We start from the raw sequence: 14256 nt of genomic DNA on the forward strand, positions 1-14256 counted from the left end.
CAAGTATCCTGCATGCTCTTTAAAACCTCCCTTGAAATCTGGATGTATGTTCTGATTTCTAGAGATCCCGCAGATGTGTCCTCAGAGAGTGACAGTGCCATGACCTCCAGCACCGTGAGCAAGCTTGCCGAGGCCCGGAGGACGACTTACCTCTCTGGGAGATGGGTCTGTGATGATCACAATGGGGATACCAGCATTAGCATTACAGGGCCTTGGATTAGCCTTCCCAACAATGGGGACTACTCTGCCTACTACAATTGGGTAGAAGAGAAGAAAACCACACAGGGGCCTGGTGAGAATCAAAATAGTCTTTGAAAACTCTTAATTATGTGTTTTTTTTAAAAATTGAGGTAAAATTTTACATAACAGGATGACAGTTTTAAAGTGAACAGTTTAGAGGCATTAATAGATTGACAGTGTTGTGCAGTGACCAGCTCTGTTGAGTTCCAGAGCTCCTGCATCACCCCAAAAGGGAACTCCAGGGCACAAAGATGTCATTCCCCTGTCCCCTCTCCTCCCATGTCATGGCATCCCCTACAGATGATCCCAACTTGTGATTGTTCAACTTACAATTTTTTGACTATGATGATACAAAAGCAGTACACATTCAATAGAAACCATGCTTTGAATTTTGAATTTGCATCTTTTCCTGGGCTAGTGGTCTGCCATGCATACTCTCAGGGTTCTGGGCACTGTGGCTCCTAGGCAGCTCCGTGGTCCTGAGGGTCCACGGCCTGTAGATACACTGATAACTGTTCTGTGTTTCACTTTCAGTATAGTATTCAAGACGTGGCATGAGGTATTCAACACTTCATTATAAATAGGCTTTGCATTAGATGATTTTGCCCGACTGTAGGCCAATGTCAGTGTTCTGGGCCTGTGTAAGGCAGGTCAGGCTAAACTTTGGTGTTTGGTTGTTTAGGTGCGTTAAATGTATTTTTCACTTAGGATATTTCCAGTTTATGATGAGTTTATCATGACATAACCCCATCGTACATTGAGGAGGATCTGTAATTTTGTTTTCTGTAACTATAGATGTGTCTATTTTGGATATTTTATAGAAATGGAATCATACAATGCGTGGCCTTTTGTGTCTGGCTTTTTTTACATAGCATGATGTTCAAGGTTCATCCATATTGTAGCATGAATTAGCATTTCATTCTTTTTATGATTAATATTTCATTGTATGTAATGTGGATATATTGCGTTTTATATTCAATCCATCAGTGGATTTACTGAAAACATTTTTTAGATATTTTACTTTTGAGGAGCCAATATTGCCTTATTTATATAAAAAAGTCCTCAGTAGTTAGTATATGTAACTGGTTGAGTCCTATTTTTATAGTTTGTAAAGAGCTTGTTTTAGCAGCCCTAAATGGAGATAGAAAAACCCTATAAAACCCCTATAGCTTTCTTTGGTGGAGAAAAGATTGTTTATTAAGTCATTTTCCAAATACACAGTGAGTATCTGCCCTCTGTCATGCACAGTGGTGGGTACTGGTGCTACAAAGGTGATGTCACCAAGACAGGCGTAGCCCAGGTGAGACCTCTCTGAGGAGGTGACATTGAAGTTAGGCACTTACTGTTCTGATAAATAATACATTATCAGGTCCAAGCGGTTCTGACTTTCATTTCATTTATGTTGGGTCTGTCTAGGCCCATTTGCTTAGGTTACATTCCAACAAACAACCATAAACAATGAAACATTAATGTGTGGCCATGAACATTTTATTAGTATATTAGTAAGGAGCAAAGCATAACCATCAATAATGTGATGATAAAATTATAAATCATAAAATACAAGTTCATTGGTATTTTTTGTTGAAATTAAATTTGTTTGTGTACGGTTGTTTTTATACTTTAGACATGGAGCATAGTAACCCTGCTTACACGATCAGTGCTGCATTGTGCTACGCAACTCAGCTGGTCAACATTTTGTCTCATATACTTGATATAAATCTTCCCAAAAAGCTGTGCAACAGGCAAGTAACCAAAGGTGGCAATGTCATCTTTATCATAGATCTCATGTTCCTACTGTGTTCTTATTCAAATTAAACCAAAAACAGGAATTTAAATATTAAGCCAGAAAAATGATTATGAAATACTGAGATTTCAAAAGCCTAATGTGCAAATTTGTTTCATTATCTTATAATTGCACGTGAAGTCTTTGAGGAGACCACAGAGAATTCTTACTTGGAAAAATAATTGTGGGAAAAACTAGGATCTTTAGAGGGTATGCTCATGTGTAAAAAAAAACTGAGTAAATTGTAACACTTGAATATTTAAGTTTTTAAAATAAAAAACGTGGTTTAAAAATTCAAAAAAAATGTAGGGATGCCTGGCTGGTTCAGTCAGTAGAGCATGAAGCTTTTGATCTCAGGGTTGTGAGTTTGAGCCCCACATTGTGTATAGACATTACTTAAAAATAAAGTCTTTTTTTTTTTTTTTTGAGATTTATTTATTTTTATTTAAGAGAGAGCACAAGAAAGCATGCATATTGAAGGGGGCAGGGGGAGAGGGGGAGTTTTTTCAGCAGACTCTGCACTGAGTGTGGAACCTGACACATGGGTTGATCTCATGCCTCTGAGACCATGACCTTTGTTGAATGCTTAACTGACTGGGCCATCCAGGCACCCCAAAACAAAATCTTTAGAAAAAAATGTGAAGGTTTACAGTGTACTGAGTTCTACTAAGACCTTCCTATCTCTGTTCAGTCATCCTTAAACTTCAAGTCAAGTAAATATGTATTACTATCTCTTCTGCCCTTTTAAACACAAAAGGTATACTAGGGTGTTCTGCATCTTGCTTTTTGAGTATTTAACAAATATTTGAGCCCTTTTCTGGACACTGAGAGGGTACTGTGGTGACGAAAACATAATCCTTGCCCTCTTGGCACTTCATTCTGACAGAGGGACAGATAACAAGTAAGCAGCATGTCAGCTGCTGCTGAATCCTGTGCAGGATGTTAAAGCAGGGTGAAAGAGAGGGAATGTAGTGGCAGGGAAGTGCTTGCATATGTGAGCGGACAGCTGTGTGATGATGTGGGATCCTGAGGGAGAAGCCGTGGGCAAAGAGAGAAGGTCCTGTGGGGAGCGCAAGGGCGGCAGAGAAGGTGGAGGTGCAAACTGGGTGGGCCTTGTAGAGCCTTTGTGAGCCTCCAACTGCCACTCTGCGTAGAGTGGACAGTTAACAGAGGTTTCTTTGTATAAATGGGCCAGGATCTCACCAGTCCCCTATTTATATTTCACAGAATAATCTTGTACATTTGTTTCAATAGCGTGCAAGTATTTGTGTTGAATAAATTTTCACAAGTGGAATTGCTTGGTCAGAGGATATATGTGTGCCTTTAAAATATTTATAGAGGTGGTGAAGTTGCTCATCATGAGAGCAGTAGTTCATCTTTAGAAAGTCTCTGTTGAGTATAACTTATAAAGAGACAAAGGACGTGAGGTATGTTATATACTTAACTGGTGCAAAATACACTCTTCAAAACAGACATTTTAACATAGAATTTCCTCAAAATAAAATACAACTTTACAAATTGTATGGTTTTTTTTTTTCCCAGTGAATTTTGTGGGGAAAATCTCAGCAGACAGAAATTTACTCGAGCAGTGAAGAAACTGAATGCAAATATCCTTTACCTGTGCTTTTCTCAGGTATGGAAAATATGCTGAGAGCTCATTTTTAATGTGTTACATGGTTGAAAATATTAATCAGTTTTTTGCTTTTTCTAGCATGTAAACTTAGATCAGTTACAACCACTGCATACTCTCAGGAACCTAATGTACCTGGTCAGTCCAAACTCTGAACACCTGGGCAGGTAAGAATGGCGTTTACTTTTTTCTAAGTGGTGGTGCTATGAGTACTTCTGAGTAGAGTTGTATGTGTCAGCAGAGCCTCTTCCTCACCCCCCACAGACTCCAGAAAAAGACAAAAATAATGTCTTACACAGAAGGAAGGAGTGGCTAATCATATTGAACCTTTATGGTCCTTACATAATAATTTTTCAGATAATTAACATCAAGCATTTTTAACACCTAAAATGAAATAGAAGAACCCAGATGTTCTGGAGTGCAGCCGCCTTGTGCTGTCCTTAAAGCCCAGGAGCCATTTCTTTGAATCCACATCTGTTTCTTCTCAGCTGTGTAGTGTTTCCCCCCTTTCCTATGCATTTTCTTTCATGCCTCCTCCCATTGTAAGAGATCTTCTCAATTTTCTTTTGTCTATCTGGCCACCATTTATTGGAGATAAAGGATATTAGAAGCTTATAGAGTGAAGTATTTTAAAATCCATTAGCTAAAAAATTGGAGTCAGTAACAAAAAAAGACCATCTTTTAGCCCAAAAAGCATGACACAGAGGAAGCTTTTCTTTAGTTTCATGCAAGTAACTCCTCTCTGAGTACTTAGCCTTTTCCATGCTCTTAGCGGTCTCTCCATATATCTTGAGAGAGGACTTGGTTAATGTATTTGCACTTTTGAAAGAGGACAAAGAAAATAAAAGGCCCTTTCCCATCGTTCATTTGTTCATTCCTTTTACAACAGGAACCAAGGCTCCAGGGGTACCCCTTCCACTGCTCGGCTTCCACATTGCAGTGAACTTCCCGTGGTAATCTGCCCTTAGCTACTGGCTTGTGTTTCTTTCCCTACCTGAAACTAACTTTCCTGGGACATAGAACCCTTTGGAAAAACCTGTGCATTCTCTCCAGGGAACTGCGCACACACTTAGAATTTTGTGCCGCTTTATAGGGACTTCATTTTCCTTGTCTCAGATTCCAGTCATTAATTCACAAACCACACAAACGTGTTAGAAATCCATCCCAGTTTTAGTGGTTGATTTCTGTAGGTTTGCTTGCCATCCTCTTTGTACCTTTTTTGTAAAGAGTTCAACATTAGAAAATTAATCCTTAACAAAAAGAACTAGTAGTTACTGAGCCAATATTTATTGACCCTGAGCCAACTATCTGACATGCCTTAAATCATAGGTGGGATGATTATGCTTATTTTACAGAGGGGGATAGTTAACTGAAGCTTAGCATAGTCAAGTAATTCGTGCCCATGATCACAGAGGCAGTAAAAGTAGTAGAGCCAGGGTCGCAGCACACATCTGACTCCAAGAGTAGTAGATACTCATGCTTTTAACCAGTACACACTATTTCATCACATTAACAGATTAAAAAAAAAAAAAAAAAGATGAACCTGATAGATGCCAGAGAGCAGAAAATAAATTTCAGTTCCCATTAATAATTAAAGAAAACTACTTGCAGATCAAAAATAGATAATTAGTAAAGGGTATCTATCATAAACATACAGAAAAGACTATACTTAATGACATGTTCCTTACATGGATGTTTAATAAAAGCAAGAGGATGCCTGTTGTCACTGCCAGTTAACATCGCTCTGGAAGCCTAGGTGAGGCAAAACAGTTTTACAAAGAAGTAAGGTATACTTATATGGGAAAGAAAATAAACTAAATTGATGTTGTTGTAGAGGGTATGATTGTTGAATTGGACATCCAAAAGAACTTGCTTTCTCACATGCTGACAACTAGCTAGAAGATGTAATGAGAAAAGGGTCCCCATTACTGTAGCAGTACAAACTATAAATTATATAGGAATAATCTTTACAAAATATATGCAAACCATGTAAAGAAAATATGAAACTTGAAGACACCTCTTTCTTGAGTGTCTGCCAGATACCATACGAAGTGTGGGACTGAATAAAAGAGGGCCTGAGGCAGTGAGGGATCCTCAGGATTTTCTAGGATCGGAAGGCTGGGTATTATAAAAATGCTGCTTCTCCCCAAAAGGGAAGCGTGATCAGAATTTGAACAGATACTTCATGGAATTTTGACAGGCTAATTCTGAAATTTAACTAGAAGCATAAGCTGCAAGGAAATTTGGGAAAGAAGGGAAAAGGATGGGCTTGGCCCCTTTGAAAACATAGCATAAAGGTAGTTAAAACAAGGCGCTGTTAGCACACAAGTAGGTGGAGCAATTAGACGAGGAGAAGAGAGTCCAGAAACAGGCCCTGTCCATGCAGGGAGTATAACATGTCATAGTGGGGCATGTGGAACCAGATAATAATAGATTGATAACAGGGCTAGGTGGGTATTCATACAAGGACAGAGCTGGATGCATACTACATTCCATATAGAAAAATAAATTCCAGATGATAGAAAAGGCCTTATTTTATTTAAAAAAAAAAAAAAAACCCTGTAAAATAGCTAGGAGAAAAGATAATGTTTTATAATCACAGGGTGGGAAGAGAATTACCATGCAAGCCACAAAACCCAAAACTCCATGAAGGGGAAGGAGTTACATATTTTACTGTGTAAACTCTAAAGGCTTCTGGTAAAATACCAGATACCATAAAGTTAAGATAAGCAACAGATATGTTTTGCAGCCTGTACATCAGACAGTGGATTAAAGTCTAGACTACTTAAAGTTTCAAATCTGTAAAAGAAAGGCAGACCTAATAGAAAAATAGACAAAGGATTAATCCAGGGAATTCACACAAAAGAAATGCAAGAAATCAGTATTCAAATGAAAAATATCTTCAGCCTCAATTAAGAATAAAGAAGCGGAATTCAAAACAGCTTTCCAGTTTTCACACAGCAATTGGGCAAACATGGAAAGAACTGCTGACATCCAATATTGGTGGTGGTTCAGAAAAATAGGCCCTCTTCTTCGAGGGGTGGATTTCTTTTTTTTTTTTTTTTTAATTTTTATTTATTTATGATAGTCACACAGAGAGAGGGAGAGACATAGGCAGAGGGAGAAGCAGGCTCCATGCACTGGGAGCCCGACGTGGGATTCGATCCCAGGTCTCCAGGATCGCGCCCTGGGCCAAAGGCAGGCGCTAAACCGCTGCGCCACCCAGGGATCCCAGAGGGGTGGATTTCTTTGGAGGGTCTGAGGTTTTCTTTGGGCTTGCCCTTGAGTCAGCTCTCTAGTTAGGGTAGGGGTCTGTGCAACAGAAGCACACACACACAGCAAGGCTCATTACATCCAAGTTGGTGGTCTGTGAGCCAGGAGGCTAGGAGCTAGAGCTTCAGAAGTCCCCTTTCGCATGTGCCTCAGTCAGAATCAAGGCTGTCCAGAGATTGTTACTGGAATCTGGGTGGGACTTCCTATTTCCATGGAGACCAGCTGAATTGAGGATCTCATCCAGAATCCAACGTAAACCTTTTTTTCTTTGAAATAAATCCAACCTTGCAAAAATATTCAAAATTGCAAAAAATAAAAGTAGTGTAAAGACATACCCTTTACCCCAGACTCACCTTTGTTACTGTTTAACCCTATTTGTTTATCATTTGTGTATCTGCATAAAGACACATTATTTTTTCCTGAACCCTGTGAGGAAGGTAAGTTACATACATATATCATAGCTCTTGACCCTTAAATACTTCTCAGTGTATTTCTTAAAAATAGGGTTATTTTCCTGCTTAACTACAGTACAGTTACCAACATGAGCAAATTTCACATTGATACAATACTTTAATCTACTGCCCATCTGCATGTTTTGTCTGTGGACCAGATTAGCGTCCTTTATAGCATTTTCCTCTCCAGTACAGGGTCCGATCTAGAGTCTGGTGTTGGATTTAGTTGCTGTGTTTCTTTAGTCTTCTTTAAATCTGGAACATTTTCACAGCCAGTTTGTGTTTTATGACATTAACATTTCCCCCTTTGTATTGATAGAACTTTCATTCTGAATTTGATATTTCCTTACAGTGATTTTTCAGGAATTCCGTGCATTCTAGGCTGGAACACCGCCTGGACCAGGAGTGTTTCTAGACACCCTGGAGGCCACAGTGGCCATCTGTCGTCCCTCATTGGTGATGTTAATTTGATCACCTCGTCACAAGGCTTTCCACCTCTCCACTGTATAATTCCTAGATTTTTCCTTCCTTGCAACTAGGAAGTCATCTGTGGGGAGATACTTTGAGACCACGCAGTTTCCTGCTTTTATCTGGATTTAATGTCTTGATTTTTCTTATCTGATTCAGTCCTTACCATGATGGTGCTTACTTTAATATCATTATCATCCAAAGTGCATAGTTCATGTTAGAGTTCATTCTTGATGTTGTATATTTTGTTGGGTAATATTTTTGAAATAAGATATTTTGCAAAAGAGAGTTTTAAAAACCAAAAAGATCATTTTGTTGCCTTAATTGGTAAGAACAGTTCCCTGCAGCATCTTGAGAAAATTACTAATCTTTATTCCATGATGACATTGAGCATAAAAGACTGAATTCTTTTGCTAATTTTGTGTGATGTGTGTGGCTCAGGGTATGCTGGGCAACAGAAATTGCTCCAACTGACCACTTTGGGAATCATCCACTGGTTTATTTTTTCAGTTGAAATACTTGAGTACCTGCTCCATGTCAAGTAGACTCTGCCTAGAGGAAGTATCATCACCCATCCCCCACCCCACCCCTGACCAAGCTTCAGCCCCTCAGTATCACTCCTGCCTGACCCCTAGGAAAACCTTTTGAGAGGGGGTCTCGGGACAGTGGCAGTCTCATGCTTGTAGATAAGGTGACAACAAAGAGGAACAGAAAACAGGCTATACCTCTGAGCTAGCAGGAAGGAAGGCTTCATCTGGCGCGAGGTCCTAAGGCCCCTGGACAGCAGAGCTCAACAGGCAGGACGAGAGAGCCCTGTGTTGAGGAAAGGTGGGAACCCGGCTAAGATACTTCGGTGGTGAATATGTTTAGTAGGCACCTGACAGGAGAGAAAGGCAGCTCTCTGGCAAGCTGAGGTGGGCGGGGCAGACTGGAGTCAGACCCTGGCTACAAAGAGGTGGTAGTGCAGTGAGGACCTGAGCTGGGGGTATATGTTGAGGATCAGAGGGGGCTGCTTTGGTGATCCCAGGCAGGAGCGTGAGGGTGCAGGCCCAGAGGCTTGTTTTGAGATGGGTCACCTGGCTCAGCCAGAGATGAGCCCGATAGCTTAGCCTTCAGATGGAGAGTTCTGGCAGGCAGTGAAGCCAGGAGGAAGGGGAGGTGTCGGGAAAAAGTCTTTGGAGTAGACTTGTTTACCAAGGGAAAGAGAAAAGGGAAAGAGAAAATAAATGAATTGTATGGAGAACCTTTAAGGAAACAGGAAAGGGATACTCCACTAAGATTCTGGTTTCAGTGGTTGGTTTGTTTGGAAAACTGCAGGTGAGGTAAGGGGGCTGTGAGGAGAGTCTCCCAGTTCCTGCTGCCTTCACCTCTTTCAAAGTAAGGTTTTTCAGGCTAGCTGGAGGCCTCCTAGAGTTGGGACCCCCTGGTCAGAGGAGCACTTTAGGTGTAAATTGCCCCCAAGAGGACAGAGGGACACCCTGTGGTGCGGGTGCATCTTCCAACTTAATGAATATTTGTAAAGCCCCAAAAACAATGCCCAGGACAGGAATGTTAGCTGCTACTGTTGCTGGTTCAGCCAAGAGGCAAGGTTGTCTTGGAGGAACCTGGAGAAGGTGGGTCAGAAGGTACACATGTGCATTGGAGGCCAGTGCCAGGCTTTTGTCATCGTTCAGGTCGCAAAGCATTTTGGACCATAGACTAAAATGGCAGGCTGTAATCATTCTAGGATGTGTCTCATTTTATTTTTGTTGGCCACTGTCATTTACCCCCGAGTAATTATCTGAGGCATGTGTCCTTATCCTGGGGGAAGTGGGTGGAGGGAGAGGGCTGCCAGAGGACCTTGACCACAGGGAGTCCTGGGGAGGGGCAGCACCACCTGGCTCTTCTGAGGCAGGAGCCGAGGGGGAAAGGGAAGCTCAGCAGCAGGCCTGGTGGGGTTTGCAGACACAGGTCCACGGTGGCCCTGATGAGCTCTCACCAAGGGGGAGGCCTGAGAAAGGTTCTTAGATTTGGAGACGATGATGTTATCAGGGACCTTTGGGGAATAGTTCCCTCCTAAAATATGGTACAGAAATATGGATTATTCCAGATGACTATATTCTAAATAGTTATATCTCATCCTGTCTTAAATGTGCCCCTAGAGAATTATGTGATCCTATCTTAAAATGTGTCCAGGAACCTGCTGTTGACACCAATCCAAGGAAGCACGGCTGCTGTACATACCACCACACTAGTTAGCTCTTTTGAGTCATAAGAACGTAGAAACCGGAGGCTTCCATATTCAGAGAACACCCGTATGTTTTTTCTACACCATTTATTACTTGTTCCACCAAATAATACACCAGAGTGTACATCAAGTGACTGTTTTTGTCAGGACCATCTCATTGGAATACATAGATAGTGTGCAGTTGTTTAAACAGGAGATTGTGCTGTGGGCCAGCATGGTGGGTCCCAGTGGATGGGTTTTCCATCCAGGGTCTTCCCCCGTCACTGAGGTGGAATTGAGGGACGATGTGGTATTGAGGTTTTATCCATGACCTGGATGGCTGCTATTTAAGTGAAGCACAGCACAATTAGAGGCCGACGGGGGATATGGTGCAGACTTGGGAAACGGGGAGTGGTGGCTCTGGGCCTCCTAGGTCCCGTCAGGCCTCTGTCACTTGTGGTCACAATGCTGGTTGTCTTGACCCCTCGCTGTGTGTGCACAGGTCGGGGCCCTTTGAAGTGAGAGCAGACCTGGAGGAGTCCATGGAGTTCGTGGACCCCGGCGTCGCGGGTGAATCCGATGAGAGCGGCGATGAGCACGTCAGTGATGAGGAGACCGACCTGGGCACAGACTGGGAGAACTTGCCGAGCCCCCGATTTTGTGATATCCCTTCCCAGCCCGTGGAAGGCTCCCAGAGCCAGAGCAGCCAGGTGTCCCCGCCGATCGCAAGCAGCAGTGCGGGTGGGATGATCTCCTCTGCCGCAGCCTCCGTGACCTCCTGGTTTAAGGCTTACACCGGACACCGCTAATGCGCACGGACCAAAGCACACCAGGTTTGTGTCGAGAAAGTTGTTCTTCCACTATGTTCTAGTAAATTTTGTGTTAAGATAGTGCCTGGAACAAAACGAGGTTAAACTGTTGGGCTTTTTTTAAAGCAGGGAGACAAGCATTTCTACGTATCAAATGGCCAATGGGAGTGACCCTCACACTTATGATAGAACAACAGGTCAGAGGTCCTTCTGGCCAGACCCATATTGGTAGAAGAAAGACCAGGGTGTGCGTCCTGTTCTGTTAAAGCAGAAAATTCACTGGGGCTCCCTTCGGTCATGGGCCACAGGACCCACAGATGTGGGCTGACACATTGATCTTGTGTCGCTGAGACTGTTCCTGAACACTTTACATTTTAGAGGTTGAATCACAAGGAAGTGATTCCTGATGATTAGGACTTGAAAGATAAAAACTGTTTCACATGAGTTTGTGCTTATGCCATCATTTTTTGTACAGAGAACCAGCAGGCAATTTGAAATACTTGATTTCTCTAGAATTTGGTCATCTTTGGTTTTTAAGTCAAGGATTTTGGTTTTGTTTGGAAGGGGAGGAATGGAGGGAGGGGTAGTTTAAAAATTATTTCACTCGTGCTGCTGCTGTCATAGCTTGTCAGACATTCCTGTTTTTCTTTCTCCCACACACCAAAGAAATGAAGGTCTTTTTTATTTTTGGACCCACATCCATGAACAGAAGAAATCCCAGCTGCAATGATGGCCTGGAGATTTAAAAACTATTTTCTTATATTCTGAAGGGAATTAAGTTCATTCTTACATAGATTATTAAATTCCTACCATCTACACTTTGTGCATTTTGAAATCGTCATTTTAAGGTCATTCCCCTATGTAAGCTGTCTGCCTGGGCACTAAGGTTATAAAAGCCACTTAACTAAATGGCCTCTGGTCATTCTTCCAGTGTCCTAGTTTCTTTTGAAGGGATTCAGTAAGTGGCAGGTTTTCCCAGGGAATACCATCTTGTTTTCTTAGAGGTTGGCATTTCTCTAGAATCACTACCTGCACTCAAATGCAGAGCAAATCATAGCTGATACTACTCTTCTCTATCGGACAGAATTTTCCCTCACCAAGAGATCATCTTCAGCTAATGTATCTGTCTTGTCATTCTCTTAGTGACAATCTTAAAGAAAACTGTAGAGAGGCATTATGTACAAATATGTAAGTAGTTTTTTATTTTTAATAATTGCAAAAAAAAAAATCCTGTGTAACAACTACAAATAGAAATCCTATGAAAAATTCCTAACAGGCATTATTACCATATCTTTTTAGTGTGATTAGCATGACAGTACCTCAGATAAATCATTCAGAGACGTGCCCTTCCCTAGCTTCTTTTCTTCTTGTAATTATTATAGTTGATACTTTGCCGAGGTGCTATGTAGCTTTTGCTATTGTTATATTGAAATGTTTGGTAGAGTTGCAAAAGAAGGGTGTTTATCCTATCCAGGAGTTCCGAGTTCCCTGACTATGAATTTTCCACTGAGGGAGGAAACAGGCTTTTCTCCATGTGGGTTCTCAATCGGTGGTGCCGGGTACAGCTTCATGATTGCTGAGCTAGCATTGTACCAGCCAGGTCTGAAGTTCACAGGGAATGGGTAGGTAGGCTTGAACAAATACCAAATGAATTTAAAATCCCATGAGATAAGGGTTGTCTAGGCACTTCAAACCCTCAAAAAGAAGAGCTTAGTCTCGAGCTAAGAGAAGACAGAAGACAGATTTGGGGCTTGGGGATAGAGATTGACCTTGGCTAAAAGATGCACAGTTGTCATGGTTTTCTCAAGTAAGCCTGTTACGAAACCATGAATTCGTGAGGTCAAACTGAAGAATAGAATCCAGAGATCACAACTCCTATCTAGAGTAATTCAACAAAACTTACAAGGATATGGGAAATTAGGGATTGATAGGGTGTATTTTGTTGTTTTTTATATCAACTAGAGGCACTTTATTTAGGATTAAATGATCAAACCCGTTAGTGGTTTTGAACACCAACATACTGGCTTACACTGCTGAGATATTTTGGTTTTCATTATTTTGCACTGGATCCACCCTGTAAATATTCTTAAATATACATTTCAACCACTGTTTTTTCCTACTCTCTTTGCTGCTCATTAAAATCTTTCATGTAGGTGCCAGAACCATATGTAAACAGCTTTTTAAAAAATTGAAGCTGGTATTTTTTTTAAACAAAAGCCATAGAACTTGGTTATGTTTTCCATATAAAATGATTTGTTGAAACAAGGTAATACTGATAAAAACCTACAGGCACCAACTAGGCTGCTTAAAATGGTCTATTAAAGACTTTTTTTTTGTAATGGAATATAAGAGAAGTTTTGCACATCTGTAAGTTAAGGGGAAAAACAGTATGTCAACATTGGGGGTAGTGGACAGGATTCACCTAAGGATTCATGTATCGATAATTTAGGAAAGAACATTCAGGGGCATGCTGTTGTTAAAAGAACTACAGTGTCTGAGAATATCCTTGTGGTGTCATGTTGCAGGAATTTCCCATTACTCTGCGACTTCCAAACCAGTTTGAGTCATAACAAATGTTTTCTAAACTTTTATTGTATTATTGCAATAAATCTTTTAACAATAGTTTGCTAATATGTGTGTCTTTTTCAAGCTCTGATTACTCGTTTCTATTGATACATTGAGGGTAGCAAAAATGAGATTTAACTCTAGAATGTTTTATACAAATTGTAGGGTAATTTTTAAAGGTTTTTTTTTGTGGGCAGCCCGGGTGGCTCAGGGGTTTAGCGCCGCCTTCAGCCCAGGGCCTGATCCTGGAGACCCGGGATCAAGTCCCACATCAGGCTCCCTGCATGGAGCCTGCTTCTCCCTCTGCCTGTATCTCTGCCTCTCTGCTTGTCTCTCTATCTCTCATGAATAAATGAAATCTTTTTTTTAAAAAAAGAACTTTTTTTGCTAGGTAAGGAAAAATATCTGGTAATCCTAAAAACTGTAGAGCTCATGGTGGTATTAATAATGGTTCATCTCTGGTATCTCTGGTAAGCTGAGAAAAACTAGTTACTAACCACTTACATACTTTCTCTAAAGATGCATTTTTCTTTTGTAGCCATCATATGATGCATGTGCACTACAGTGACTTGGTGTATCATAGCAGCAACGTGGGGAGGAAGGGATGGGGACCTCGAGGTTGCCCATTTGGAACCTGCCCAGACTCTCTTCAGGACAAGAAAGAAAGTGAAGTATGAGAGTTAGGGTGGATCTATTGAGAGGAAAACCAAGTCATTTTGGAGAATCACACACACACACACACCCTGCCCCCAGTCCCCTTTCAGGTTAGATTATAGAGAGGGTCACTTGCAGGTTGATGAGGATACCAAGAGTGATTACAGGAAAACCAT

At 41.2% G+C, this 14256-nt stretch overlaps 1 protein-coding gene across 1 annotated transcript in view; it reads left to right on the top strand.

Annotated features, from left to right (window-relative positions):
- Positions 1–13483, top strand: part of ATG14 (autophagy related 14) — a 35155-nt gene extending 21672 nt beyond the window's left edge. The window contains exons 6-10 of the mRNA XM_041759477.1: positions 63–292; positions 1865–1982; positions 3566–3656; positions 3735–3820; positions 10555–13483. Coding sequence (XP_041615411.1) covers positions 63–292; positions 1865–1982; positions 3566–3656; positions 3735–3820; positions 10555–10861 — 832 coding nt within the window. The 3' untranslated portion in view covers positions 10862–13483. The remainder of the gene's footprint in view (positions 1–62; positions 293–1864; positions 1983–3565; positions 3657–3734; positions 3821–10554) is intronic.
- The last annotated feature ends 773 nt before the right edge of the window (positions 13484–14256 follow it).

The sequence above is a fragment of the Vulpes lagopus genome, chromosome 6, assembly GCF_018345385.1.
Source record: "Vulpes lagopus strain Blue_001 chromosome 6, ASM1834538v1, whole genome shotgun sequence".
Classification (NCBI taxonomy): Eukaryota; Metazoa; Chordata; class Mammalia; order Carnivora; family Canidae; genus Vulpes; species Vulpes lagopus.